At 32.9% G+C, this 26,750-nt stretch overlaps 2 protein-coding genes across 15 annotated transcripts; both read left to right on the top strand.

The window, feature by feature from the left end:
- Nucleotides 1-851: 851 nt before the first annotated feature.
- Nucleotides 852-6,504, top strand: LOC126705487 (stress response protein NST1-like). 14 transcript variants are annotated; one of them, XM_050404529.1, is made up of 5 exons: nt 852-2,237; nt 4,178-4,264; nt 5,337-5,496; nt 5,992-6,079; nt 6,258-6,504. In XM_050404529.1, the coding sequence occupies exons 1-2, from the start codon at nt 1,018-1,020 to the stop codon at nt 4,212-4,214; spliced, it is 1,257 nt and encodes a 418-aa protein (XP_050260486.1). In that variant the 5' UTR covers nt 852-1,017; the 3' UTR covers nt 4,215-4,264; nt 5,337-5,496; nt 5,992-6,079; nt 6,258-6,504. The 14 variants fall into 14 exon arrangements, with proteins under 14 accessions (XP_050260486.1, XP_050260485.1, XP_050260484.1 ...); XM_050404528.1 differs by having other exon boundaries at nt 4,178-4,275; XM_050404527.1 differs by having other exon boundaries at nt 4,178-4,275; nt 5,308-5,496.
- A 16,461-nt stretch (nt 6,505-22,965) lies between these two features.
- Nucleotides 22,966-24,740, top strand: LOC126705876 (transcription repressor MYB6-like). Its single transcript, XM_050405106.1, has 3 exons — nt 22,966-23,195; nt 23,409-23,538; nt 23,828-24,740. The coding sequence occupies exons 1-3, from the start codon at nt 23,066-23,068 to the stop codon at nt 24,279-24,281; spliced, it is 714 nt and encodes a 237-aa protein (XP_050261063.1). The 5' UTR covers nt 22,966-23,065; the 3' UTR covers nt 24,282-24,740.
- The last annotated feature ends 2,010 nt before the right edge of the window (nt 24,741-26,750 follow it).

Below are 26,750 nucleotides of genomic sequence, written 5' to 3'. Positions count from 1 at the left end.
ATTCGAAGTAGCAATATCCCACTCTGGCTCATTGGCTTGTACCTTTGCATCCACCGAGGAATGAAGAGGCCGGTACTCACCGAAGCTGTTCAGGGTGTTTGAGATTTTGACTTTTGAGATCCAATTTTATCATAAACTGTTTTTTATTTTATTTTATTTTATTTTTTTAATTTTTTATAATTTTTTTATGTGGCTTTACACATATCATCTACGTGACATAAAAATAATTTTTTTATTTTGACTGTAAGTTACGTTTACATCTTTTATTTATCACTTAACAGTAAGAACTATTTTAACATAATACTAAACTATTAAAGACTAAATTGACACATTCAAAATACTAGGGACCAAATTGACATTTATGATAAAAGTTAGGGACCAAACTTGTAATTTTTCCTAAATTATATTAAAAAAATTTTGACATCACTTTTACAGAAAATATAAAAAACTGTTAACAAAATTAATTACTTTATCATTTTCTTATAAAAACATTTATAAACATAGTTCCTAAATTAATACCCTTAGGCATTCATTAATATATATATATATATATATATATATATATTTAGAAGAAATTATATGTGGATCTGATTTTTTTTAGAAAGTTTCTATTTATGATATTGACTTTTTGATAATATGTTTTTATCATTAGACTAAAATATCAATCAATTTTTGATACAGAGAGAATTAAAATTAAGGTCCTTTAGTGAGCAAATTATAACACACTTTTTTACATTTTAAACAACTTTATACAGATTTTAATACACTTTTCCACCCACGTATATATCAAATACCCTCGAACAACGTACTCAAACTCCTCTGCCGGCCCTAAGTAATTATGCGTACTCTCTTTAGTTTATTGGTTCAGCGGAAATAGTAAGTGTACTTTCAACTGGTATAATGGTCACACAAATCGAAGTATAGAACCTGTTGTTGTTCAGTCTCGAAGTTCTCTAAACTCACACACCTCTTCTTACCGACAGACTAAAGCCTCAAAGAGACTCTGAAGAGTCCAAAATGAAACGCAAGAAATGGTCGGAGCTGGAAGAGCAAACCCTGCTCACAAAGTACTCAGAGCTCCGAAACTCTGGTGCCTTAGCCAAGCTCAAGACCCGGGAGAAGAAATTCAAGCCTGTGGCTGACCATGTTAACGCAATACACCATCTTCAAGACCCAGCCACCTACCCCTTCAAGTGGAGCTGGCGTGACGTGTCCATCAAGGTCCAAAACATGCGCCACCAGTACCTGGGTGTGAAGCAGAAGATCCGACTCTCCAATGATGAGTTCAACTGGAAAGATGGTGAGAATCACTGGGTCAATTTTTTTAAGTACAAGGAAGTGTTTGGGGATGTGGAACTTGATGTTAAGAGTAAGAGGTTGTGTGAGAACAATGATAATGATATTCATGTTTTTGGGGATTGTGGGGATTTGGGGTTTGGGATTGATTGTGAGGATGATGAAGATGGTGAAGAAGAAGATGAAGATGAAGAAGATGAGGATGAGGATGAGGATGTGGATGATGATGATGATGAGGAGGAAGATGAAGAAGAAAATGAGGAAAATTTGAGGAGTGAAGGTGAATTTGAGGGTGAGAGGCAAAATGGGGAAGTGGGTTTTGTTGGGGTGAAGAAATTGAAGATGGGTTTGGGAGGAAATGAAAGATTGAGGCTAATGGGTTCTAAAGTTTTGGACTTGAGGGATGTGATGGTGAAGAAAGAGGAGAGGAAAAGAGAGAGGGAGTTTCAGGGAGAGAAGGAGGAGGCAGTGAGGGAGGAAAAAAGGAGAGAGGCGCATTGGAGGGCGGTGAAACGGAGGTATGATAGGGAAGAAGGGTTGGAGAATAGAGAATTGGAGTTGGAAGAGAGGGAGTTGATGTGGGCAAAGAGGGAAGTTGAGAGAAGGTTGAGATTGGAAAGGGAATTTGATGAGGAACGGCGGGAGAGAATGAGGATGGAGGAGGAGAGGGAGGAGAAGGAGATGGAGTGGAAGGAGAGGATGTTGGGTTTGCAGATTGAGCATGAGAAGCAAATGATGCAAATGCAAGCTGAGGCGTGCCAGAACCAAATGCAGGTTCTTGGGGTCATGGCTCGGCTTGTTTGTCAGTTTTTTGGGTCGGCGAGTGATGGGTTGGGTGGTGCATTGGGAGTTTTGCCGCCTCAGGTTTTGCATAATTTGCAGCATCCAGGGGGATTGGGCGACAATGGGAAGCCGGATGCAAATTCGCCTTCTGAATTCATGTAAACTGTGTAATTCAAATCCTTTATTATTGTTGTTGTAGCTCTAGAGACATGTCCATCAGTTGTTTTTCATGATATTGATTATCTTTATAATATGATCAATGAATATAATTCTTTTTGCATCTTTATTTGCAATGGAATATTGTGATTCTTGTTTGTTCTGTTTAGGAGTTACAAATTCTATCTACTATCAAGCTGCACTTCATCTGGACCTTCTGGACTTTTGTTATGTTTCTTATTTTAACTCTCTTGAATTATTTGTTATGTCAGTTCAAAACCTGGATGATGCTCACATATGTAATGAGTTTGCATATGCTTGGGAGTAAAAATTAATTTCATATGGTTTCAACTACTTAATAAGCTGTATTGTGAATTAATATCGTCATTGTTTTGTTTTTATGTTATCAATAAAGGTGGTATGAGTTACTCTTTTGTGCTATAATATCCTTGAACATTGTTAAGGCATCAAAATGGAGCAATTCTTCATACTGTTAATTTTTGACAAGATCAGAATATTGTTCAAACAATGTGAAATATATGAAGTTTCAAAGAAATAAAAAAAAGGAAAAGGGGGGGGGGGGGGGTGGGGGGAGGAAGCAAACTAAGATTTCAGTTGAATGCAGTAGAAGCTGACATAATTCCATATAGTAAATTAGGGTTTTTAAAGTGGTAAATTTTCCCATGTTACGAAGGTTTCATGGATATTATGAGTGTGAAGGCAAAAAAAATTACTTTTGGGGTTGTAGTACAAGGTATAAGGCAAAACACCCCTTATAATTTTTTTTTTGTCTCGTTCTGGTTTGGGCCTTTGCCCTTTATGCTTATTGTGAAAATTTAGGGGAGAAAGTGAGGATATTCATGTTTCTGATAAGAGTATTAACCCCTTGAGAAATTTTCTGATCACAATATTATGGAGGTGTAGGTAGAAATTCTGTAGATGTTCATAAGCTGGCAAAAGCAAGTTCATGCTATCAGGAAGTGTAAGTAGAAATGCTGTATCCTTCATTAGTTCTCTTTATGAGTGGTCTTTTGTAGCAGGTCTTACTGATAGTATTTCTATTCACTCCTTCATAGAGTCAACTCATATGTAGATATTACCCCATTGTAATTCTTTAGGTTCTTTAGGCTATTTCATATTTATTTTCACGACATAGTCTCTTTTCAATAATATTATTTTTACCTATAAAAAAAAAAAAGTAGGTAGAAATGTTGTAGATGCTCATTAACATTTGACTGCTCATGGGAAAGTCTTTTGGGTGGATTAAGATCTGATGCATTAGCTAGGGAAATTGCACTGTGCAATTGGCTTGCAAGGGCTGAGATTGAAACTTAAAATGTGCACTTTTAATCTTAGCTGTTGGATCAGAAATTTTTTGACCTTTTACCTTTTTAACTTTTCTCTCTCGCATTAAGGTTCAATTGTACGGTGCAATTGCCCTATCTATTCCACTAGATCCAAATTCCTTTTAAATAGCACTTGGGTAATTGGGTTATATGAACCAGGGTATGGTCCATTGTTGTTCAAACTTTGGTGGATTTCTCTTCTTGCTTGTTGATTTGACGTTGCTGCTTGAAGATTTGTGGATTCTTTTTGACATTCAGCATCTGGAATTATACGGCTAATGCTTCTAGCTCTTATTTAAAGTCATCTTAGGCACTTTTGTATGTAGTTAGGACAAATCATAGATTCCTGAACCAATAGCTTCCTCTATGACTTCATTCTTGTGAAATTGCTTATACATTTGTTGGGTGCATAATGCATCCTTCTTATTAAAAATTGGTCAAAATAAAATTTTGGACCTTGAATTATATGTAAAAATTTTGATTTTTCCCTAAACCATCAATTGTTTCACTTTAGTACTTGAAGTTATAAAAATGCCTTAATGTTATCCTTATCCTTCCTGTTACTATGCAATGATAGTTGCTGTTTTACTAGGAAGCATGGATATGGACATGGGTACGGGTATGGCACAGTGACACAAGCAATTTTTGAAAATTAATAACATGAAATGGTCGGTACGACACTGGTATGACATGGGTATGCCACTTTATATGAAGTGTTCGTGCTTCCTAATTGTTTGTTTATATATATACATGCACATACACACGTGTTCTTATAATGTTGACATAAGACATTAAGCCAGATGTTGGTCTTACAAATTTACAAAATCAGAACATATTGAGACGTGACACACATAAGGGACAATAGGGTTTACTTTTTTATTTTAATATTTATTAAATATTAAATTCATATGTTTTTGTTTTGGTTTTATGAGATCATATGTGGCCTAATGTGCTACATCAACATTAAAAAGATGCATGTAAAGCAAGGTTTGTTGCACTAGTAATTGCCATTCGCATTGTAAACTTTAATTATAATATCAAACAGTTGATACAATAAGGAGGAAATTAAAAAATGTCATAATTCAAGAACCAAAATCATATTTTGACCCTAAAAAAATAAAAAATTTGAAACCCTCTCACTTGGTTTGCCACCACACCCCCCCCCCCCCCCCCCCCTCCTCTCTCCCCCTCTCCCTCCCCCTCCCCCTTCTTCTTGACCAACTTTTTATCATTTAAATCAGTTTTACTACCTGCAAGTTGAATATTAGGGGATGTGATTGATTTCTAAGATGGGTATTATAATCTTGGTGAAATGCCTATTGAGGTTATATATAAATATGTTCATTTTTAATTAGTAAGGTACACATGCACTTGGTGGGTTTTGAACCCATGACTTTACACTCCACCTTGCTTTTACAAGGGAAGAGATGCCATTTGAGATAGAGCTCATTGGTGCTTATGGAGGTTATGATTAAGTAGGAAAACAAAAACGGTTTGGGCATGTTTAAGGATACCACATCCATGTCAAAATTTTCTAAATTTCAATGGACTTTAAGATCTGCAACTTTCAAATGTTTAGTCAGATTGATGTTTACCCACATTTTGGTATGGTGGTTAAGCATGGCTTTTTTGAAGGGGAATGCAGGATATGAATCGTGAACTGTCTTTGTGGCGTGGCTTCAACTCACTGCCTTTCCTAATAAATGCTGTTGAATTAATGATGTAGATCTTATTTTCTGCTACTTCTACAAATAGGCAATTTGGTAGGGGGTACTTATCCCCTTGAAGCAGGTTCCTGGAGGACACTACCAGTTGCTCGATATCCTGAACTGCCACAACCAGAAACACGTGGAGCTCCCAAATTAGAGGCCTGCTCTAATGCCCTATTTGTACTTGGATTTGACAAGGTTGTGAGGTATAGCATTTAGAGATGTGGAGGCAAGTTAACCTGGATTTTGTTTTTGTTTTTGTTTTTTGTTTGTGTTTTTGTTCGTTTGTTTGTTTTTTTTTTTTTTGTTTTTGTTTTTGTTTTTTTGTTTTTGTTTTTGTTTTTGTTTTGTGTTTTGTGTTTTTTGTGTTGTTTATTTTTTATTTTATTTTTTTATTTTTATTTTTATTTTTTATTTTTGTTTTTATTTTTTATTTTTGTTCTTTGTTTTTGTTTTTTTTTTTTCCTTCTGTTTTAGCTCTTTAGTCATTTTTCTTCACAGAAGACTTTAATGAATTGTCCTGGTTCACAAATAAATAATGTAAAATGCATATAAGATATTTACAGTATTATATCAAATTAAAAAAGGATTCGAATGTATGCAGAATTATTGCCTTAGCCCCATATTGCTTGGACAAGGAATTATTGGGTTGAGTCTCCCAGAAACTTGACCCTTGCAAGTTTGTGGTTGTAATCTTGCAGATTTCACCTTTAGAAATTAGTTTCTGGAAATATCAGTGAAACAAGATTTTCTCTTTGCTCCTTGTTTAAAAAGCACAGAGTCTGAATGGTGAGTAACACGAATATTTATATGGGCAATAATGCTTTTTTTATTTTTTATTTTATTTAAATTTTAAATATGATTTGTGTCTTCACATGGTTCCATAGTAATTTGCCATTCATCTTTTATGATCTTGGTCTCTATCAGTATTAAGTATTAACTTTTATCTTTGATTTTGTTGCTTCAGGTGGTTTATAGACACAGCTGAGATTACAGATTCCAGGTATTCAAATTAACTAAATTAAGTATTGAAGATATTCAATTGATTGGTCTAAGCATGTGGTTGTCCCATATCTATTGTGTTGACTGGATTCCTGTATCCAAAATTGTAAGTACTAAGCATACATTCAATTTTGAATTAGTTCTTATATTGCAAAATATTTCAAAAGATGAATGCAAATTCAGAACTCTCTTAGCCATGAGAAATTTTTTAACTGATGCTTTGTTGCTTTTATGAAAGTAGTATCTCCATTCCTCTTTCATGTTTAAATGTTGATTGTTAACGTCTAGTATATATCATGTATAGTCTGTAATCAAATTTACTGCAGTTGAGTAATTCTGTTTGCCCTTTGGAAATGTTCTTCCTTCCTATTGTGAAGAAAGTAATATAGATTACAACTTATCAAAAAGAAAGTAATATAGATTATAAAATTCTTCAGATACATGTCAAACCTACAATGCCTCCTTTATTGTTCAATTTTATAAAATATGCCTTGGTTTAGGTTGTAAAGGGATGGCGTGAAGATGGATGTCTTAGATTTAATGTTTGCCAATGGTTTTCGAACCAAATGCCATCTCGACCCCAAAATAAGGGGGGTGGGGGGAGGTGTCAAGTTACAATTTCAATCTTTTATGGTTGTGTGAGTTGTAACTTATTAAAAAAGAACAAGTCTTACATTTAAACCTTAGCATTTAAAAATGGGAAAAAGAAAAGTAGAGAGACTGCACATAAAAATACTGTGCTTTAGAGATCAGGAGAATGCCACTGATTGATATAAACATGTTTTTGGATAGATTTAATGAATTTTATAACGCATATCTGCATGTCTTTTCCAAAGCCTCAAATACTCGCACATAAACTTGTTTACTACTATTTTCATTTTTCTTGCATTTGGATAAAGAATTTATTATTTGTCTTAAAATTTATGAAATGGTAGAAGTATGAAAGCTAATTTCTTAAGAACCATTATAATTGTGTTTGGTTTTGTGTATTATCCACCACCTCCACCACCGTTTTGTGTATTGGCAATACTGTCCGTGCAATGATAATAGTGGTGGTAATATTGGAAACTTAACAACAGTAGTTCTAGTGTCAACACATGGTGAAGTGATAGTAGTAGCATGATGATGGTAATACAAATGATAATGTTGACAAATGGTGGTGTAAGTGGTTGATAACATGGATTGAGTAATGGTGATGGGAGTGAAAGTGGTGATGTTTAGTATTGTTGAAGCAATGGCACTGATAGAGGAAGCTGGCAGCAGTAGATAATGTGGTAGTGTCCTAGCAAAAGTAATAATCAAAATGGTGGCACTGGCAGAGATAGCATTGGGGTGGTGGCTTGCTAAGAGGGATGTAATTGTGGGAAGGGTGTGACTGACCTTTTTTCAAGTGGAATCTATGCATTGACATGTCCATCCTTGGATTAAACTGGAGATTTTGACCCTTTCGAGTCCTGAGAACAATTTTGATTGTTGAACCCCTAAACCTTCGTAAACCCAAATAGGAAAAATGGTACATGGAATTCCCATAATACACCTTCAAGTACATTTTCACATTTAAACACAACTTTTAAAAAAAAATTTGCTTGAGAACCAAGGGTGTTTTAAAATATTAAGATATGCTATTGATAAACTATCACTTGTACCTAAAGATTAAGATGATGGGGAAATAATGGAATTAATCATTTTACTAATTTTCTATTACTCCTCATAAGTGGGTATAGACTTCCCCTCAATAAGTGATACTCAAGTACTCAACACTTGGAATTTTTATTTTATTTTTTTAAAGGGAAGGTAGTGTGGAGGTAGGGTTTGGAATCATGATTGTCTTCTTCGATCCTGTGATAAACTACCACTTGTCTCAAAAGCATAAATGGATAGGAAATAAAGAATTAAATTACTTAACCAATATTCTAACAACAATAGCATAATCCCTTCATATTCTTGGTGCAATAGTTATTTAAATGAAAACTTGAACAATCAAAAGAGCAGGTTGAATTTGGAGTCTCACTAATATTTGGATGTATGTATAGTAACTGTGTTGGATAAATTGGCAGTCATGTTACTTTGGTCAGAAGGGTTCAACAATTGGAGAATTTAACATGATATTTAGATGCAATATAGGAAGGCAACCTTGAAGAGCAGATACATTGGACATAACTACGATGCAGTTATTAAATTTAAAACTTGAAGAGAATATCAGAAGAAATATACTATGGATTGATGTAGAACAATGAATGCACTGATACCAAAACTGGTGCAGCATGAATTCTCTATAAGGGGATTTGAGAATCAACAAGAGTAGAAAAATAAAAATAATCCTAAGAATCAACACTTAGTTACTTGGAATCAACACCAAGAACGATGGAAAATTTGGAAACTAACACCTCGGGTTGGTTGGAATTAGCACCGAACTATTGAAGGAAAAAAAGTAAAAAATCCAAACAATAAATTTTATTACTCAAGCAAACTGTTTTTATTGGGGTCCAATAGCACATTTATATAGACTACTATAAGACCAAACCCTAATCATAATTGACTTCAAAGCTCAATTATTGGTTTACAAATTTAATTTTTATTCTATGAAATTAATTAAAACACTAATAACTTAGTTAATAAGACCTAAATTAAGATCCAATGAATCACAGATGTGATAAAATTGACTATTAATCCAATGAATCAACAGATGTGGTACAATTTACCTAAAATTAAATTCTAATAACTTAATTAGCTAATAAGACCTAAAATAAAATCCAATGAATTAACAGATGTGATACAATTGACTATTAAGATTAAATAGAACTAAATTAAGTGTGTTTTTGGAACTAGCTTATAAGCTAGCTTTTTGCTTTTTAACTTTTATGTATAGCTTTTTAAAACCTCACTTTTCAAAATACAAGTGTACTTTAGCACACTTTAGCTTTAAGCTAAATAAGTTGTTCCCAAATAGACACAAACCAAAATTGTTTTTTTCTTGCACTTCAACACAGAATTGTATTGTGATAACAAACAGCATATAAGACTTTGTAAAATTTCACATGAATTAGTTTGCTATTGGATATGACAACATATTTTCATATAGAATTTGACTATGGTAGCATGAGCTTGGTGTTGGGACTGAATCAGGTCATTTTGGTTTGGATATAATATACTACATCTTCATGCTGATAAGAATCATATATTGGGTGTGTGGATCAAAGTTGGCTATGCATGTGTTGAGGGGTCCCCTCACCTCCACATTGAGTAATAATAAGATTTAGCTACATTAGAAACTTTTTTTTTTTTTTTTTTGATAGGTAAGAAAAATATATTCAAAAAACTGCTAGATGCCAAAAAAACACCAGCAAAACAAAAGTACAAAGAAGAAAAGAAACAAAAAGAAAAACAAAAAAGCATTAATTACAGAGAAAAAGAGAGCTAAGGAAAAAAGGAATAGAGTCACTAGAAGTGAGTCCCCAAGCCCTAGCCCAATCAAAAAGGGAACCAGCGAAGAGAGCAAGCAGCTGGTCTTCAGATCTATCCAGATCCTCAAACGTCCGCCGATTGCGTTCCCTCCAAATGCACCACATCAAACAAAGCGGAACTAGATTCCAAATGTTAGATGAATGCTTTCCCAACCAATTCCACCAACCAAACAGACAATCTTGCACCGTACGCGAGGGAACCCAAGAAATCCCAAAAGTCCTAAAGACAAAACACCATAGCCGATAAGCCTTTCCACAATGTAACAACAAATGATCCACTGTCTCACCGCAACAACGACACATAATGCACCAATCAACAAAATCAAAGCCCCTGAGACTTAAGATATCTCCTGTGAGGATCCTATTCCAAGCGGCTGTCCAAACAAAGAAAGAGACACGCCGAGGAGCCTTTACCTTCCAAATACCTTTCCAAGGAAAAGCAATGGAAGAAGAGCCATGTAACTTATGATAATATGAGCGGATAGTGAAATCTCCATTTTTTGTCAAGATCCATCTCAAACGATCACCATCAGTCACAGAAGGAACATAGGAAGCCAAGAATCGAAAGAAATCATCCACCACATCTGCCTCCCAATCATTAGGATCCCGAATGAAACGAACATCCCAAGTTCTCCTATCCCCTGCTCCTTGACATATCAGAGATGATTCTACGGATGCCTCTTTGTTTGCAGCAAAATTGTACAAGGTTGGAAAAGCCGAAAGGAGAGGGAGATCTCCGCACCACCTATCTGACCAAAATTTCACTCTATCCCCCACCCCCACCTTATACTGGACATATTTGTTAAAAACTTCCCAACCCATCCGGATACTTCTCCACAAACCACACCCATGAACACCCCTTCCCAACTTAGAGGTCCACCCCGCCCATTCTTCCCCAAATTTCAAAGCTACCACCCTCCTCCAAAGCCTATTCTCCTCAATCCCAAAACGCCAAAGCCACTTTCCTAGTAAGGCTTTATTGAAAGTGGTCAGTTTCCTAATACCCAAACCACCATTAGCAATAGGCAAACAAACCTTATCCCAACTCAATAAATGAATCTTAGAATCACCCCACAGGAAGTCCCTTTGAAGCTTCTCAATTTTGTTGGCCACATGTGTAGGAATGGTGAACAAAGATAAGAAATAGGTGGGAAGACTAGAAAGCGTACTTTTAAGTAGTGTCAACCTACCACCTTTAGATAAATACAACTTCTTCCACCCTGCCAGCTTCCGTTTAATTTTCTCCAAAATAGGGTTCCAAATAGAAGGGGATTTATGGGACGCTCCCAACGGCATACCAAGATACGTCATTGGCAAGGCCCCAATCTTGCAACCCAAAAACTCTGCCAAAGCCTGCATATTATTTACCTCCCCTATAGGAACAATCTCACTTTTAGCTACGTTAACCTTCAAACCAGTCACAGCCTGAAAACCAAGAAGCAGCAGCCGAACATGAAGGATTTGCTCCACCTCTGCATCGCAAAACAAAATAGTATCATCCGCAAACAGCAAGTGGGAAACGCATTCAACTCTACCCCTCCTACCATCTACATTAGAAACTCACAAGGCAGAACTTCACTTTTTATTAGTGTCTGGTGTAGATTATTGGGTTCACTGGAGATGTGGTGGCTTCATAACAAATTCGTACTCTTAGAGATGTCTATTGAACAGAGGTTACATAACCTGTTTGATATTCATGTCATCCCAGTTTAGATATGAAACATATTTCAGGCAAGGTCTTTTGAAGGAAACTTTCTTAGTAGACTTAATTTTCTTTATTTTGTACTTATTCAGCAAAAGAAAAAAGAATAAATGAAGGGCTTAACCAGCTATCCTATAGATTTTTATCAACCATTCATGGAGCAATTCAAAGTTTTAGGTAGAACTCAGGTTTATGTTAATCTTTAGGCAATTAAGAAGAGGGAATTTTGGATGGGCTAAATTTTTTACATAGATTGTGCAAAACCCAAGGTTCAAATTATACCATTTGGAATTTGTACTTTAATAAGAGAGAGTTTCTCTGAACCACATCTGTATTCATTGCTCTGCATTTTGGTTGTTACATGTAAGTGTAGCAAAAAAAAAAAAAGGAAAAAAAAAAAAGAGAGAAGAAAGTTGATACAAGGCAACTTATTCTCATCATTAATTTATTAATGTTGTTAAAGCCATAACGAATTTTCTATGATTCAAAATCTCAGTTCAAATTTCTCAAACACCCAGACCATGAAAGGAAAAACAACTAAGAATATTCTTAGAAGATACATGTATCGTATATGTTTGGTTCTGTGAACACCGCAATTTGTCATTAGACTCCTTTCTGGATTGTTTAGATATTTTTAAATTTTAAGTTCTTGAATAGATAGATGGGTTATCTCATGATTTGTTTGAACAAAGAAGTCTTATTGGTGTGTGTGTGTGTGTGTGCTTCCCGAAAAGGATATCTATTGAGATACAAAAATACACTCTTCTTCTTATTCTATCTTTTATTACAAGGTGCTCTTCCATCTTTATTGGTCTGTGTGTGTGAGTGCAGTAGAAGCCAATGCTATTGAGATTCTCAGTTGCTATAGTACTCTTAATATTTACATATCTTCAAGCCTCAGTTTTTATTTGATCCTTTGAGACGCATTCTCTAAATCACTCTTTAACACATCTTATTAATCCAAGCAGGTTGTTGAGGTTCAAACAACTGAATGTGATTGTAATGTCATAGGAAAGAAATGGACTGTGTAGCCTTATAATCGAACATAACTAAAACCTGTTTTTTAACAATTTGCTTTCAAATTGTTAAACCAGAACACTAATCTTAAAATTATTTGGCACAGTATAGGAATCTAAAATAGTTAATCAAAGTCATGAGACACTCTTCATCAAATTATTCCCAATACATCCCTTGACTGGTAAACAGAAAATGAAGTTCCCAAGGGCAAGATAAACATTTTGACTGGTTGGCAGCCAACTGTTGGTCAACTTGAGGGTAGTTTAATCAATAATGGGAAATTCAGGGGCTAAACAGACTATCTATTACCTGTTTTGTTGTTAAAGCACCGTCATTTTATTGTATTCTTTTAAATGCGTAGGTGGATGATTTATACCAGTTGATGAATGTCAATTCTAAATCTAGCTAGGACTGTTTGCTGCATAATCAGCAAGAAGCAATGAAATCACCCATTGTAGATATTTAGAACCCTGTGTAAGCATGACTGTTAGATGGAAGATGTTTCATAACCAACCATTCCAAATGAAACTGATTCACAGACTAATAATAGCCATTTATTTAAAAACAGTGATGTTTAAACATATTTGTGAAGATACTGTGTGAAAGTCAGACCATCTCAGCTATTGCAGGGAGGAAACAAAAAAGTGACCAGTAGCAAATAATTTATGGTGACCTAGACTTCCATCAGGATTCGTGGCTTTATTAGAGAAACAAGTCTATTTAGACCTCTTCGAGTACTAACTATTTCTTGTGTGTGTGCAGTCCTTCTATGATCTATCCCACACACAAAGTTATTACAGAGAGAAATTCCTTTGAGGTGGCCCCATGATTCTGGGTTGAGGTTTTGAACTTAAGATCTCATGGATATAAGGAGGCATTAGGAACCATTAAGCCAATCCCTTGAGGTTCAAATTTCTTGGCACTTTGTAAAGCAGATTAATATGTTCTGAATTTACACACCTGTCTCAAAATAAATAATAATTTTTATTTCTGGATAGTCCTAAAATACGTTGAACTTTCCAAAAGTGAGTTCATATTTCAATTTTCTACATTGGTCTCACTTTTTTTTTAGTTAAAAAAAAAAAAAAAAAAAGGATTCTTATCAAAAGTATGTTATCTCAGTATAAAAAAATGACATTTTAGGTACATAATTATATATTTGCATTTTCATTAATAATTGCGTCATTTAAAAAATTTGGTCTATTGGAAGAAGAGTAATTTTCAATGTGTTTTGATTGGTCTGTGATAGCATGGAATCACTTTTGTTGGTTACTAGATTACTGCTACAGAACTATAATTTTTTTTTTCAGGTTCTGCAGTCAAAACTATTTTTTCTAAAAAGAATTCTGAAACATTCCTCAAATGTATCTTTCTTTATCCTCTTTTAAATAGGATAGTCAGTTGCAAGAGAGCAGAACCTGTTAGTAATCATCGGATTCTGAATTTTTTAAATATTTTAATTGGTTGGTGAGCTTTCAATTTCATATCAAGTATCAATACGCTTGTATTTCCAAGAATTGTTGCGTGGCATCATGGTTGTTATCCGCCAGCCTTTGATTCATATCTGGATTCCTATCCAGTTTTGTGAAATTGGGGCCCAACAATACTCAGCTTCTGCACGACACATCTGCTTGGTATTGAATTATTGTGCCACTGGTAACTTTTGGTTTTCGTCTTATATATGAATAGGCTATTCATGCTCCACTGCTCTTTGTGATACAACTTTTTTTTTTTTTTCATAATTGTTAACATGATTTGTTGAGATTTATTAGCATTACTTTCACTTGTATCCACTACCGACATACTTTTATTATGCACAAAATGGGCCAGTACAGTTGTGAAAAATATTGTGTTCCTAGACTTATTGTTATGGTTTCTCTCTACATGGTTTCACAAGTTTAATGTTAGTTATATTGTAGAGTACATGAAGCTTAGAGCATGGGTGGAGATATTTGTTATTTCTTTCTGTTCCTGTTTAGTATTTTTAGTTTCTTTATTAGCTAGGTTTTGTTTAATTATTTATTTATTTTTGATAGGTTGATAGTGGGGAGGGTTATTTATTTGTTTATTATTAATTCATGTGCTATTCTAAGGTAAGTAGCCCCCAAACCCACCAATAACTTGACTAAGATTAGAATGTGGTTTATAGATCAACTATTGACGGCTTTCTGTTAATTAGGTGGTTGATTTTTTTGGAATTTTACTAGCAGCCTGTTTCATGCCCCTAGTATTTTTTTTTTTAATTTTTATTTTTTTTTCTGGTGTTTCTCTGGCAGTTAGGTCTCATGTGCTAACTTTTTACTTTATTGTCTTCTATATGTCTTGATTTATTTGAGAATTTCTTTTCATAAATTAACAGATGCCCTTTTGGAAGACAATGGCTAGAAATTGTACTGACTAAGCTGTCTTTAGGCAAACTTTCTATGATATAAAATTTTCATTGAGGTACATAATTATTGGTATATCACTTGTGACTTGTGAACTTGTATATCGCTCTTGAGCACTACTTAGACTTTGGCATGACAAGACCCTTTTAGGATTTGTTGGAATTTCCTTGTTCCATTTATGTCTCATAATGAGAGAGGGAAATCAATTTGGTTGAATATTGCATTGAGTCAAGAAGTCTGCCCATTCGGTATTGTTGTCTGAAGTAGAGTTTTAATTGAAAGAGCTTTTGTAGTAGAGTTTTATCAGTACAGATTTTATAATATAAAAGCTTTAGCCAAAATGCTTTTTAGTATTTTGAGTGTGTGACAAATTAATGGATAGTGTTTCAAGTTATGGATATAAAGCATCAACTGTGAATTGTAGAGTTTCTGTTTTCCTTGTTTTGTGTTTGTTTTTGTTTTTAACTCCAAATTTCAGCTTTGGCTCCTTTAAAATACTTTTAGTTAGTGGGTTGCTAGACACCCCATCCCCCCTCCCATATATATATAAAAAAAAAAGAAAAAAAAAAGGAGAGCTTTAGAGCTCTTATAGCTTTTTTATTGTTGTGCTAATCTAACTAGATGGACCCTAAGAGTTCTTAGAAAGAAAAAAATGTTTATCAAAATACTAGTAGTGGTAGGTTGGTTTTGAAAGATTTGTTATTAAGCTCTTTTAAGATAGAATACAAATCTTTTGTTCTATTTTTTACTTACTCTACCAATTATGGTATGTTATATGTTCGATTTTTTCTTTCTTTCTACTTTAAGCTTTGGATATTTAATAAGAATATATATTAAGTTGTGATTAGTGAAGTATAAAGTGGGACAAATTATTAAAATAAATAATAGCTAACCTTCTTTCCCTCCACCCCCCACATAATAGCTAACCTTCTTTCCCTCCACCACCACCCCCCCCCCCCCCCCCCCAAAAAAAAAGAAAAAGAAATATGCGAAATTTGATTTTCTTTTTAAGGACACACTATTACATATAGTCTAATAATGATAGTATAAACATTTTGACTATTACTTGAATTAATTAAATTCAAGTATGAAAATAAATATTTATAAAATAAAATAGCAATACGTTTTTTGATTGATAGGATATAATTTTAACATATGGTGTCCACTTCATGATAATTGCTCATAGAATAACAATACTTAGTAATAGTTTTTTAATTTACTTTTTCCTGTGATTTTATATTTCCTAAAGCTTTTTATCAATGTTGTTACTGAACTGATATAACATCTGCAAAAAATATTTTACTATAATTTACTAAACACTAACAGCATTCCATATGGTACATACTCTTTACAAAAACTACACAAGTAAACTCTGTCAAGAACTTTGTCTCTCTTGGAGTGTCGGTAAGGTGTGTGCGTTTCTTTTTTCTTTATTTTTTTTACCAAGGTGAAATCAAATGGTTAAAAGCGGTTTGACTGTGACACACACATTGAAAAGTTCAGTGATGTATCGCTTCAATTCGTAGAAGTAGATGCTAGTAGTACTTATTGGTTATTACATTTTAGCCTGGACGATAAAGCAAATATCATAGAAAATGTGGTGATAAGGATGGAGTAGTACAATGATTGGTTTTCTTTGAGTCTTTGTGAATGACTTACCTAATAACACAGACTCAGAATGAAACAAGACCTTAGACTTATCCTAAGATGTAGGGACGGTGCAAGAACTTTTACAACTTTTTAACATAATTTTTGAGGTGGTATATTATAATAGATGTACACTTATGTGAAATTGATGTTGTATTAAGTATTTTTTAGTTTAACTAATAAAATCTCTTCTTGTTGAATAAAAAATTTGGAGTTCAAATTATGTTTGCACGAAAAATTAATTGGTTTTTGGGCCTAAAAATAAAGAGAAATAAACTTGAAGCTCGTAGGTTAAAATTATATCATATTTATCTAAAAAATTAAACTTTTTGTCCATCTTAATAAAAGTGATTTTAGTAGTGGAATTATGTGAAATTAATGTTGTATTAACTATTAAGTATCTTTTAGTTTAACTGATAAAATCTCTTGTTATAAAATAAGAGATTTGAAGTTCAAATCTCGCCTACACGAAAAATCAATTGGTTTTTATTTGCTAGAAAATAAAGAAAAATAAATTTAAAAATTCATAAGTTAAAATTATGTCGTATTTATCCAAAAAATAAACCTTGTGTTCATCTTAATAAACTATATAATAATATAAAAAAAGTAATGAAACCTTCTTGTCTCTACTGTCTAGCATTACTTGATATTTCATTTGACTGCCAGAAGAAAAGAAAAAGAAAAGATAATGAGTCTTTTGTTAGTTAGATCATAGATGGGTCTGTTTCAAGTTTGTTTATTCAAAAAATAAAAAATATCAGCTGTTATGGGTGGATATGATGATATATATACTTGGTCCCTCCACATACATCCATTTTCAGAGATATAGTTTCGCATGTAATGTCTTCTCAAAAAAAGAAAAAGAAAGAAGTTTCATATATATGTGATGAAAAACGTGGTTCAAAGCAACTTACATATATAGTTATTTTGTTCTTATGTTGATGTTAACCATTCTATATATATCGCACGAGATCCACGGTTTCTTTTCTCACCAATTAAGAAATAAACACAGGTATACAAATATACTTTCCCTTGATTTTTTAGCAAAGAACAATGAGAAATTGCCTAAGTTTTTGTACTTCCCATTAATTTTTTTGTTGTTAATTTCTCCAAATTTAATGGTGGGAAATGGTGGATATAGCACTTAAATTTGTGAATAGTTCAATTGCGCAGCAGGAGAAAATTCATGTGAATAATTCAATTTTTTATTAATAATTCAATTTTTTATTTTAATAAAAAATTTCAAGTTAAAAATTATTTTACCATTACCCAAGCCTCATGGTCCATTTAGATTGAGAGGAGGAAGGAGGAGTAGAATAGAGTAGATTTAAACAAAAATTAGTTTATTTTCAGCTAACTCTACTCTATTTCCCTCCACTCCTCCTCATTTTCCCTTTAATCCAAACAGACCGTTAGGTATTTCCTTGTATTAGTACCACTATACATTTGATTGTGTCCATTTTGCTCTTTTAACTTTTAAAATTAAAGTATCTCAATTGTGTTAAATTGCCAAGAACTTTGTAATTCAATTGATAGTTTTTAGTGTTTTTAAAACAGACTTTAACGGTTCAGATGTGTCCAACTTTAACTATTATATCATCAAAAAATAAAATATGTCAAATTTCTCCCTCCACTGTTAAAATTAAATCAATTTTATTTTTGAATTTCTAAAATCAAATCAATAAAAAAAAAAAAAAAAAAAAAAAACCTAAAAGCGACTCAATTAAATAAATTGATGAAATCAAGCCATCCCATTTTCTTTTTGGTAATTCAGTGAATCTTATTGATGAAAACAACAATACAAGGAGCAATAAAGACAAGCTAGGCTAAGGCCTCTGCACCAAGTCTTAAGTCTTAACCTTCCAAAATTGTATATACAAAAAAATTATGTTACTACATTTTAGCAAAAGGTCAATTATTATTTCAGAAAGGTCTATATCACTGCAACCAACCTTTTAAGAGCATTATTATTAGAATCCAAAAGCAGGTTAGGTATCTCCAGCATTGTTATTACAATCAAATGGATGATAAGCTAGGGCCTTTAATGAATATTATAATCACTGATTCAATCCTCACTTGGGTTTACTAATTCATCTTTTTGCTTAACAGAAATCAAAGATATATATTAAGAGGTGAGAAAAAGTACAACAAACCAACAAAGCCACCTAAAATGTAGAAAGCTACCATTGGTTAGGGTGAATATCATGAATTCAGTTCTTGGGATTATCGTATTGGTTTACATAGGATAATCATTTGTTGATAATATTGGAATCCAATGAGATTAAGGTAAAGTTATGACTAAACCTACTTAAGAAGGTGTCTATAGCTAGGATCATCCATGTCATCTAAGTTCCTTTAATATTGGGTCCTTAGTGTTATAGAACCAAGAATTTATCTTATAATTATATATATATATATATATATATAGAGAGAGAGAGAGAGAGAGAGTTGAGTTCGAGTTACACATAGTGTAACTCTAAGCAATGTTACACCACCCAATGACTTGTTATTGAATTCATATTTTGAAAATCTTATTGCTGAATTACATGTTTTATATGTTTATAACATGCATGCCAATTTTCATACTAATCGGATGTATTTACTATTTCATTCAAAGACTCATTTTTTATGTGTGTGTATAGAATATATACACACACACATACTACATAATGTAGATAGTATTATACACGTAACTCAAAATACATATTAATTAAGTACTTTACAACCTAGTGTACTGTAAAAAAAAAAATACATATTACACTTCAACGACTTAAGCCAAGATTAACCCAAGAAATAATGATACCTTTAACTAGGGAGAAAAAACCTTTTTTTTGCTTTCCATTTAATTTTTGAAATAATTGTTAGGATAACTATGTGTTTATCTCTCTCTCTCTCTCTTTCTCTCTCTCTTTATTTGAGAAGCAAACACACATACACAAAAGAGGAAGAATGATGTTTTAACATAAAAGTACACCACAAACTCCACTCAAAATTCATGATAACTTGGTATATATCACTAGTAAGGTTGTAACTCTATGTAAATTAATATAAGGAACCTTATACTCTCTCCAAATATATATATAAACACACACACACCAAAATATATCAAGTTTGAGTTATATCAATAACATTATGTTAGGCTCAATTAGTCTAGTTCGGAAACTACTCAAAGACAATGAGGTTATGATATGCAAAAAAAAATTGCAACAAATAATTGGATGAAACTTATTCCATTGAAATGTAGACATTCTGAGTTTGAAAATAGACTGTCCATTTGAGAACAGTTTATTTAGCTGTTTATTGAAAGCGTGTTAAAATATACTTGTACTTTGAAAAAGTGAGAGATAATGAGGTTTTAAAATACTGTACATCAAAGTTAGAAAGAAAAAAAAAATTAGCTTATAATTACCTGTTCCCAAACCTACTAGGAATATTTTTCATAGGGAGCAACTATCGTGCTGAAACCATTGAAATAGAGCTTGAATTCCTTGAGCCTTTCCATTAAAATCCTTTTGTGAGTTTCATCAAAGTACAAAAGCTCTTAATTAACCTTATACAAGCGAGTTCACTAGTGTAATAGAGTTTCAAATCAAAGAAGACAATTTCTTTCATGGAGGAGATGTTATACAGAAGAATTTTAGAGATTTGAAGGCACTGTGGTGACGGACAAACCAAACAGATTTCCTGTTGAGGTTACAACTTACATGTTTAGTCTAGTCCATAGGTTTTGTGAGTATAGATTATTTGTAACTATTTCTTTTATAGTTGAAATTTTCCATAGGGTAAGTTATAATTGTCCATAAAGTGGTTATTTATTTTAAGAGCATTATTATTAGAATCCAAAAGCAGGTTAGGTATCTCCGGCATTGTTATTACAATCAAATGGATAATAAGCTAGGGCCTTTAATGAATATTATAATCATTGATTCAATCCTCTTACTAATTCATCTTTTTGCTTAATAGAAATTAAAGATATATATTAAGAGGGGAGAAAAAGTACAACAAACCAACAAAGCCACCTAAAATGCCAAAAAAGAAAAAAGAAAGTTCCACCATACGATGTAATATACATCTATCATCCTTTCTTATTAAAACAAAATTACTAATTTCTTTTTCAAATATTCAAGATAGTATTTACACACCAAAGATGATTACTCTATTGATAAATATTTATTTCATGTGATTTGATTGGGGTCAAAATCAACTAGTCAAGTGGCGAATCTTTGTTTTCATGTGATTTGGTTAGGGTGAATATCATGAATTCAGTTCTTGGGATTATCGTATTGGTTTACATAGGATAATCACTTGTTGATAATATTGGGATCCAATGAGATTAAGGTAAAGTTATGACTAAACCTACTTAAGAAGGTGTCTATAGCTAGGATCATCCTAAGTTCCTTTAATATTGGGTCCTTAATTAGTTAGCGGTTGGACCAAGAATTTGTCTTATAATTGGATATATATATATATATATATATATATAGTATTATAAGCATAACTCAAAATACATATTAAGTACTATATAACCTAGTGTACTGTAAAAAAAAATACATATTACACTTCAACAACTTAAGCAAAGATTGACCCCCAAAAAAAAGATACCTTTAACTAGGGAGAAAAAAAAACATTTTTTTGCTTTCCATTTAATTTTTGAAATAATTGTTAGGATAACTATGTGTTTATATATATAAATATTTGAGAAACAAACACACACACACAAAGGAGGACGAATGATGTTCCAACATAAAGGTCACCACAAACTCTACTCAAAATCCATGATAACTTGGTATATATCACTAGTAAGGTTGTAACTCTATTTAAATTAATATATGGAACCTTATACTTTCTCAATTTAAAAAAAAAAATTATTCTTAGTAATATAATAGTTTATTTGTGTATCACATAAGTGTATATATATACTTTATAATTTTTTAAAATTTTTGGATCATTCACACGAATATATATCAAATTTGAGTTATATCAATAACATTATGATAGGGTTAATCAGTCTAGTTTAGAAACTACTCAAAGACGATAAGGTTATGATATGCAAAAAAATTGCAACAAATTTTTGGATGAAACTTATTCCATTGAAATGCAAACATTTTGAGTTTTAAAAGTTTGAAAATAGATTGTCCGTTTTGGATTAACTTATTTAACTTTTTACTGAAAGTGTATTAAAGTATACTTATATTTTTAAAAAGTGAGAAAATGTGAAGTTTAAAAAAAATGTACATAAAAGTTAAAAAAACAAAAAGTTAGCTTTTAATTATCTGTTTTCAAACCTACTAGGAAATTTTTTCATAGGGAGCAACTATCGTGCTGAAACCATTGAAATAGAGCTTTAGTTCCTCGAGCCTTAAAATCCTTCTGTGAGTTTCATCTTGTAAGTTTTCATATATACTGTGATTGTTTTACATTCAAAGTACAAAAGCTCTTAATTAACCTTATTCAAGTGAGTTCACTAGTGTAATAGAGTTTCAAATCAAAGAAGACAATTTCTTTCACGGAGGAGAAGTTACAGAAAATTTTTAGAGATTTGAAGGCCCTGGGGTGAAAGACAAACCAAACAGATTTCCTGTTGAGGTTACAACTTACGTGTTTAGTCTAGTCCATAGGTTTTGTGAGTATAGATTATTTGTAACTATTTCTTTTATAGTGGAAATTTTCCATAGGGTAAGTTATAATTATCCCTAAAGTGGTTATTTATTTATTTATTTTAAAGAGATTTTCAAAAGATTTTCACTTTGTCACAAAAATTCATATACATATATATATTTAAAACTTTAATTGTATTATGTGATTGTTACTTTGGTTTGCATTATACGTTAAACTATTAATTTTGAGGAATAAAAATTATTTATATATTTTTTGTGTTTTATTTTATGCTCCACTAATTACGGTATGACATATATTTAATTTTTTTATTTTAAAATTTAATTATTTTATAAGAAAAGTCAAATTAAAATGTAACAAGTTGTGATTGGAGTATAAGCACGGTACTTAGTCTATTTATTATTAGATTGTTGGGACCTTCGATTTTTCAATATATAATATTTTTTTGGTCCTAAGGTGATTCTGCCTTGTCCTTCGCATCAATGAGAAGGGTCATTTTAGTTATGTTCAAGAGTAATTATGATCAGGTCCAAGTTGAATCTTGATATTTGGCAGTCTCTCTAAGAAATAAATAATAAATTATCTTTGATGTAATTATTAAAAAAATATTTTTACCCAGACAAAATAGGTAAGGTGAAAGAGTCAAATGTGCAATGTAAGAAGGAAAATGACGCATACTAAACGGTAAGCAGCATGAGATGAGAGTCTCAAAGACGGTGCTTAAAAGACTTATCCTCTATAACTGTAGGACTGTGTGACCCACCTAAACAGCTAAAACCACCGGTCCAAGTCAACAACCTACCCCAACTTCCTTACCAGTATATCTTCACCTATATCCTGTGCATTTAGGATTTGGCTAGGCTCTCTCTCTCTTTCTGCATTTTCTTGGCGCTTCTCAAAAGAGATAGAGGTAGAAAGATTGGATAAGGAAGATACAGCAATGAGAAAACCTTGCTGTGATAAGGAAGGCACAAACAAGGGTGCATGGTCTAAACAAGAAGACCAAAAGCTCATTGATTACATCCGAATCCATGGTGAAGGCTGTTGGCGTTCCCTTCCTAAGGCTGCAGGTCTGTCATTGCTGCCTTATGGATAACAATTAGAATAATACAAATTAATCTTCTGTTTTCATTTTTTGTGTTGTACTTTATATCGAGAATTTGTATTCATAACTGTTAGAGATATATTAGCTTTGCACCCATGTTTACCAACCCTTTTCTTATTTTTCCTTTTTATTTTGTAAATTCATCACCTAATTGATTTGTTTTATTTTTGATGATTAGGATTGGATCGTTGTGGCAAAAGTTGTAGGCTCAGATGGATAAACTATCTCAGGCCAGACATCAAACGTGGGAACTTTGGTCAAGATGAAGAGGACCTCATCATCAAGCTTCATGCCCTACTCGGCAATCGGTAATAATCATTAACTAATAACCTCTTTCTTTGGATTTGGCTTCTTTCCATTGTTGTGCTCTGGAGGGAGGCGGGTGAGCACAACACGTGTTTTACAACCGTAACATGTTAGTCTCGTGTCCCGTCTTGTGGTACTGTGATAGAAGCCTAACTGTCTTTTTTTTCTTCTTTTTCTATTAAACTTTTGACATGCATGAACGTACTTACCTGGGTGTTTGTATGCATGTGTGAACGCGTGTGTTAGACTTATAAGTCATTTTCTAACCTAATGTTTTTATGGGACTGTTAGGTGGTCACTCATAGCCGGAAGGTTACCAGGGCGGACAGACAATGAAGTAAAGAACTATTGGAATTCACATATCCGGCGAAAGCTAATAAGTATGGGAATTGATCCAAATAACCATAGGCTAAACCAGATTCCACCTATTCCTTTTTCTCAACCCAAGTGTGTTTCTCCAACTGCAACATCTTCTCATGAGTCTATGAATAATAACGAGTCTTCTAAGCCTCTCATCAAACCCTTTGCCAATACTACTACAGCTGATAGGGTATCTGACACAACAAGTGGTTTTGAAGATGAAATTTCTGGTTCTTTGGACTTGAATCTTGATCTCACAATTGCTGTTCCTTCAGCTTCTTCGCTTACACTTGTACAAGAGAAGCTACAAATTAATTCCAAGTCCATTGTCACAAAAGAAGTGACAATAAGTGAACAAGTTCCTACCCTTGCTCTTTTCAGATAATTAAGTTGATAATTCTATAGCTATTGCTTGGTGTTAGTAGATTGAGAAATTAATTAATTATATTAATTATATTAATTACTCAATGCCTGTCCTGGGAATCGGAGAAAGAAAGAAAGATTCACAAGGGGGAAACTGTTTGGCTGGAGATCTTTTTTATTTTGGCACTAGGCAAACAGCAGTGCATTATATGTAACAATGCTTGGATATGTATTTACATAAAGTAGACTAGACCAATTTAACCATTCATATCCAGTTTATGGGGTCAAGTCTCTATATTTGAATACTTGTGTAATCTTTCACTGTACAGCTCAGAAGGATAGCAATAGCTTATAGTTGAAAGATTGATACATATGGAATGCAGCTAGACTCATCATCAAAAATTATTTGATGGGGCAGGTCTTTTTATTTGTATCCCAGAGCCCAAAACTAATAAATGTACTTAGAATGATCTTGGGATTATGGAATATATGTTATTCTCTAGTACTACTGATCAATTATATAGTTATTTAAAGGATCTGATGGTTTTTAAACCCCTTAAAACACAATTGATTTAACCTAGGTAATTAGTCAAGTTGTTACTTAATCTAATTTAACAAATCTAGGTTATCACAATAACAAAGATCATATCATGCAAAGCAGCGGAAAGATAAATAACACAAGATATGATCACCCAGGAAACCAAACTGATAAAAACCTAGGGAGGATTTGACCTAGCTATTTTCAAGGTAAACTTGAATCCACTATCTTGAAAGAATCGAAGTTCATACAATAAGACTTACAAGTCCTCACGCTCAATTTCTTATTGCTACCCACCAGTAGAACTTACTGACACGACCATGTGCAAACTCCGAATCCACGGACTCCTTCTTTCTTGGATTCACCACCAGATTCAAGCACACCCGCATGTGTTTTCTTTAAGCTTCAATGGCAGCAACCGAGTTGATCATCAAGGTGTAGATAAATCTTCTCCTTGAAAACCCTACGTTTGTGTAAAAGAAAGTTTCTCTAGATCTCACAAGAGATTTACACAAACCGCAATATGAGCAACACTAAAATGTGGCTAGAGTTTGCCTTTTATACTTAGGACAATTTAGAAAACCCTAAAACGTTTTAAAACAACCAGGGCTGAGTTGGAAAATCTGCAGAAAAAAACATTCTGCCCGAGCTTCGATCGATCGAGCCAGGCCGAAATGCATAAAACTTTTCTGCATTAGGTCGATTCCAACTTTACATAAATGCACAACTTTGAGCAAGACTAAAACACTTTTAAACACATTGTTTTAATCATGGTTTGCCAACAATACATATTAGAGTTCTAAATACATAAATACCTAAGTCTTTAGAACCTAACATGATCGTTTTCAGACTTTGAATTTTGTGGCTACTTGTTCCACTTTTATTTATTTATGTTTAGTATGATATACTCAAAAATTAACATATAGATTGAAATAGCTTAATTATGAATTGACCAAGACGTTTAAATTATGTAATTGGAAAGAGAAATTAAATCATTGTTGCTGAATATTTTGGTAACATATTTCCCTTTACGTAAATCATAAGGTACGGTGTACTTTCTAGGGATTTAGGATCGCATGTTACAGATAACCCATGTGCATGCTTGCTGGTTTTTGTGTACGAGAGAAGCACAGGTGGGGTTCAAGGGTTAGGAGAGAGAGAGAGAGAGAGAGAGAATGGCATGGTGACCCTAACACAATTGGTTTCAACAAAAAAACTAGCTTCTTATGGTGGCCCCTACGTCTCATTCCATGTTGGATGAAAATGTTGAAAATGATTGTATATCCGATTCATGAGTAATAACTGTACTGCGAGAGTGAATTTTCCAAGCAATATTGATGGATCCTATATAATGCTGAAAAACTCTTGGAACAACTTTCTTTTGTGTATGTGTGTGTTTTATTTATTTATTTATTTTTTAGGAAATCTTTCCATTAAATATTTAAGGGTGTTAGTACATATCATAAAAAAATTTCACAGAATAAATTGAAAGATATATTTTCGGCAAGAGAATAATTTATCTTCATAGTTATAAAATGCGGATCAAGATCCTCTAATTATAGAGTAACTTAAAAATAGAGTTCTAAAAATTCTAACAATCAGGAATAGAGCTAGAAGTTTAAGAATTAGGGGTCAAAGTAATAAAAAAACATAAAAATCTAACTAGTTTAAGGTCATATACGAATGAAGAGCAAATATCCATATATATTTTTAAATTTTAGCTAAATATCCAAATATCCAAGCCTGTACATATGTAGTTAGATCATTCATCCTTTTGTACTGTCATTTTTTTTTTCTGCAATATAATTTTCTGTTAAGCAAGAAAATAAAAACATCATTCAACCTCATAAGCCAAAATGGAGTCTCAAACCATGCATCGTATCCAATTCAAGAGACCAGTTTGCTAGGCAGTAACTGGGCAAGGTAAAGATTTTGTTTATGAGGATGAATAAT

This window comes from Quercus robur, chromosome 11, assembly GCF_932294415.1.
Source record: "Quercus robur chromosome 11, dhQueRobu3.1, whole genome shotgun sequence".
Lineage (NCBI taxonomy): Eukaryota > Viridiplantae > Streptophyta > Magnoliopsida > Fagales > Fagaceae > Quercus > Quercus robur.
Note: the sequence above shows the minus strand (reverse complement) of the source record. Positions and strands in the feature narration are given on the sequence as shown.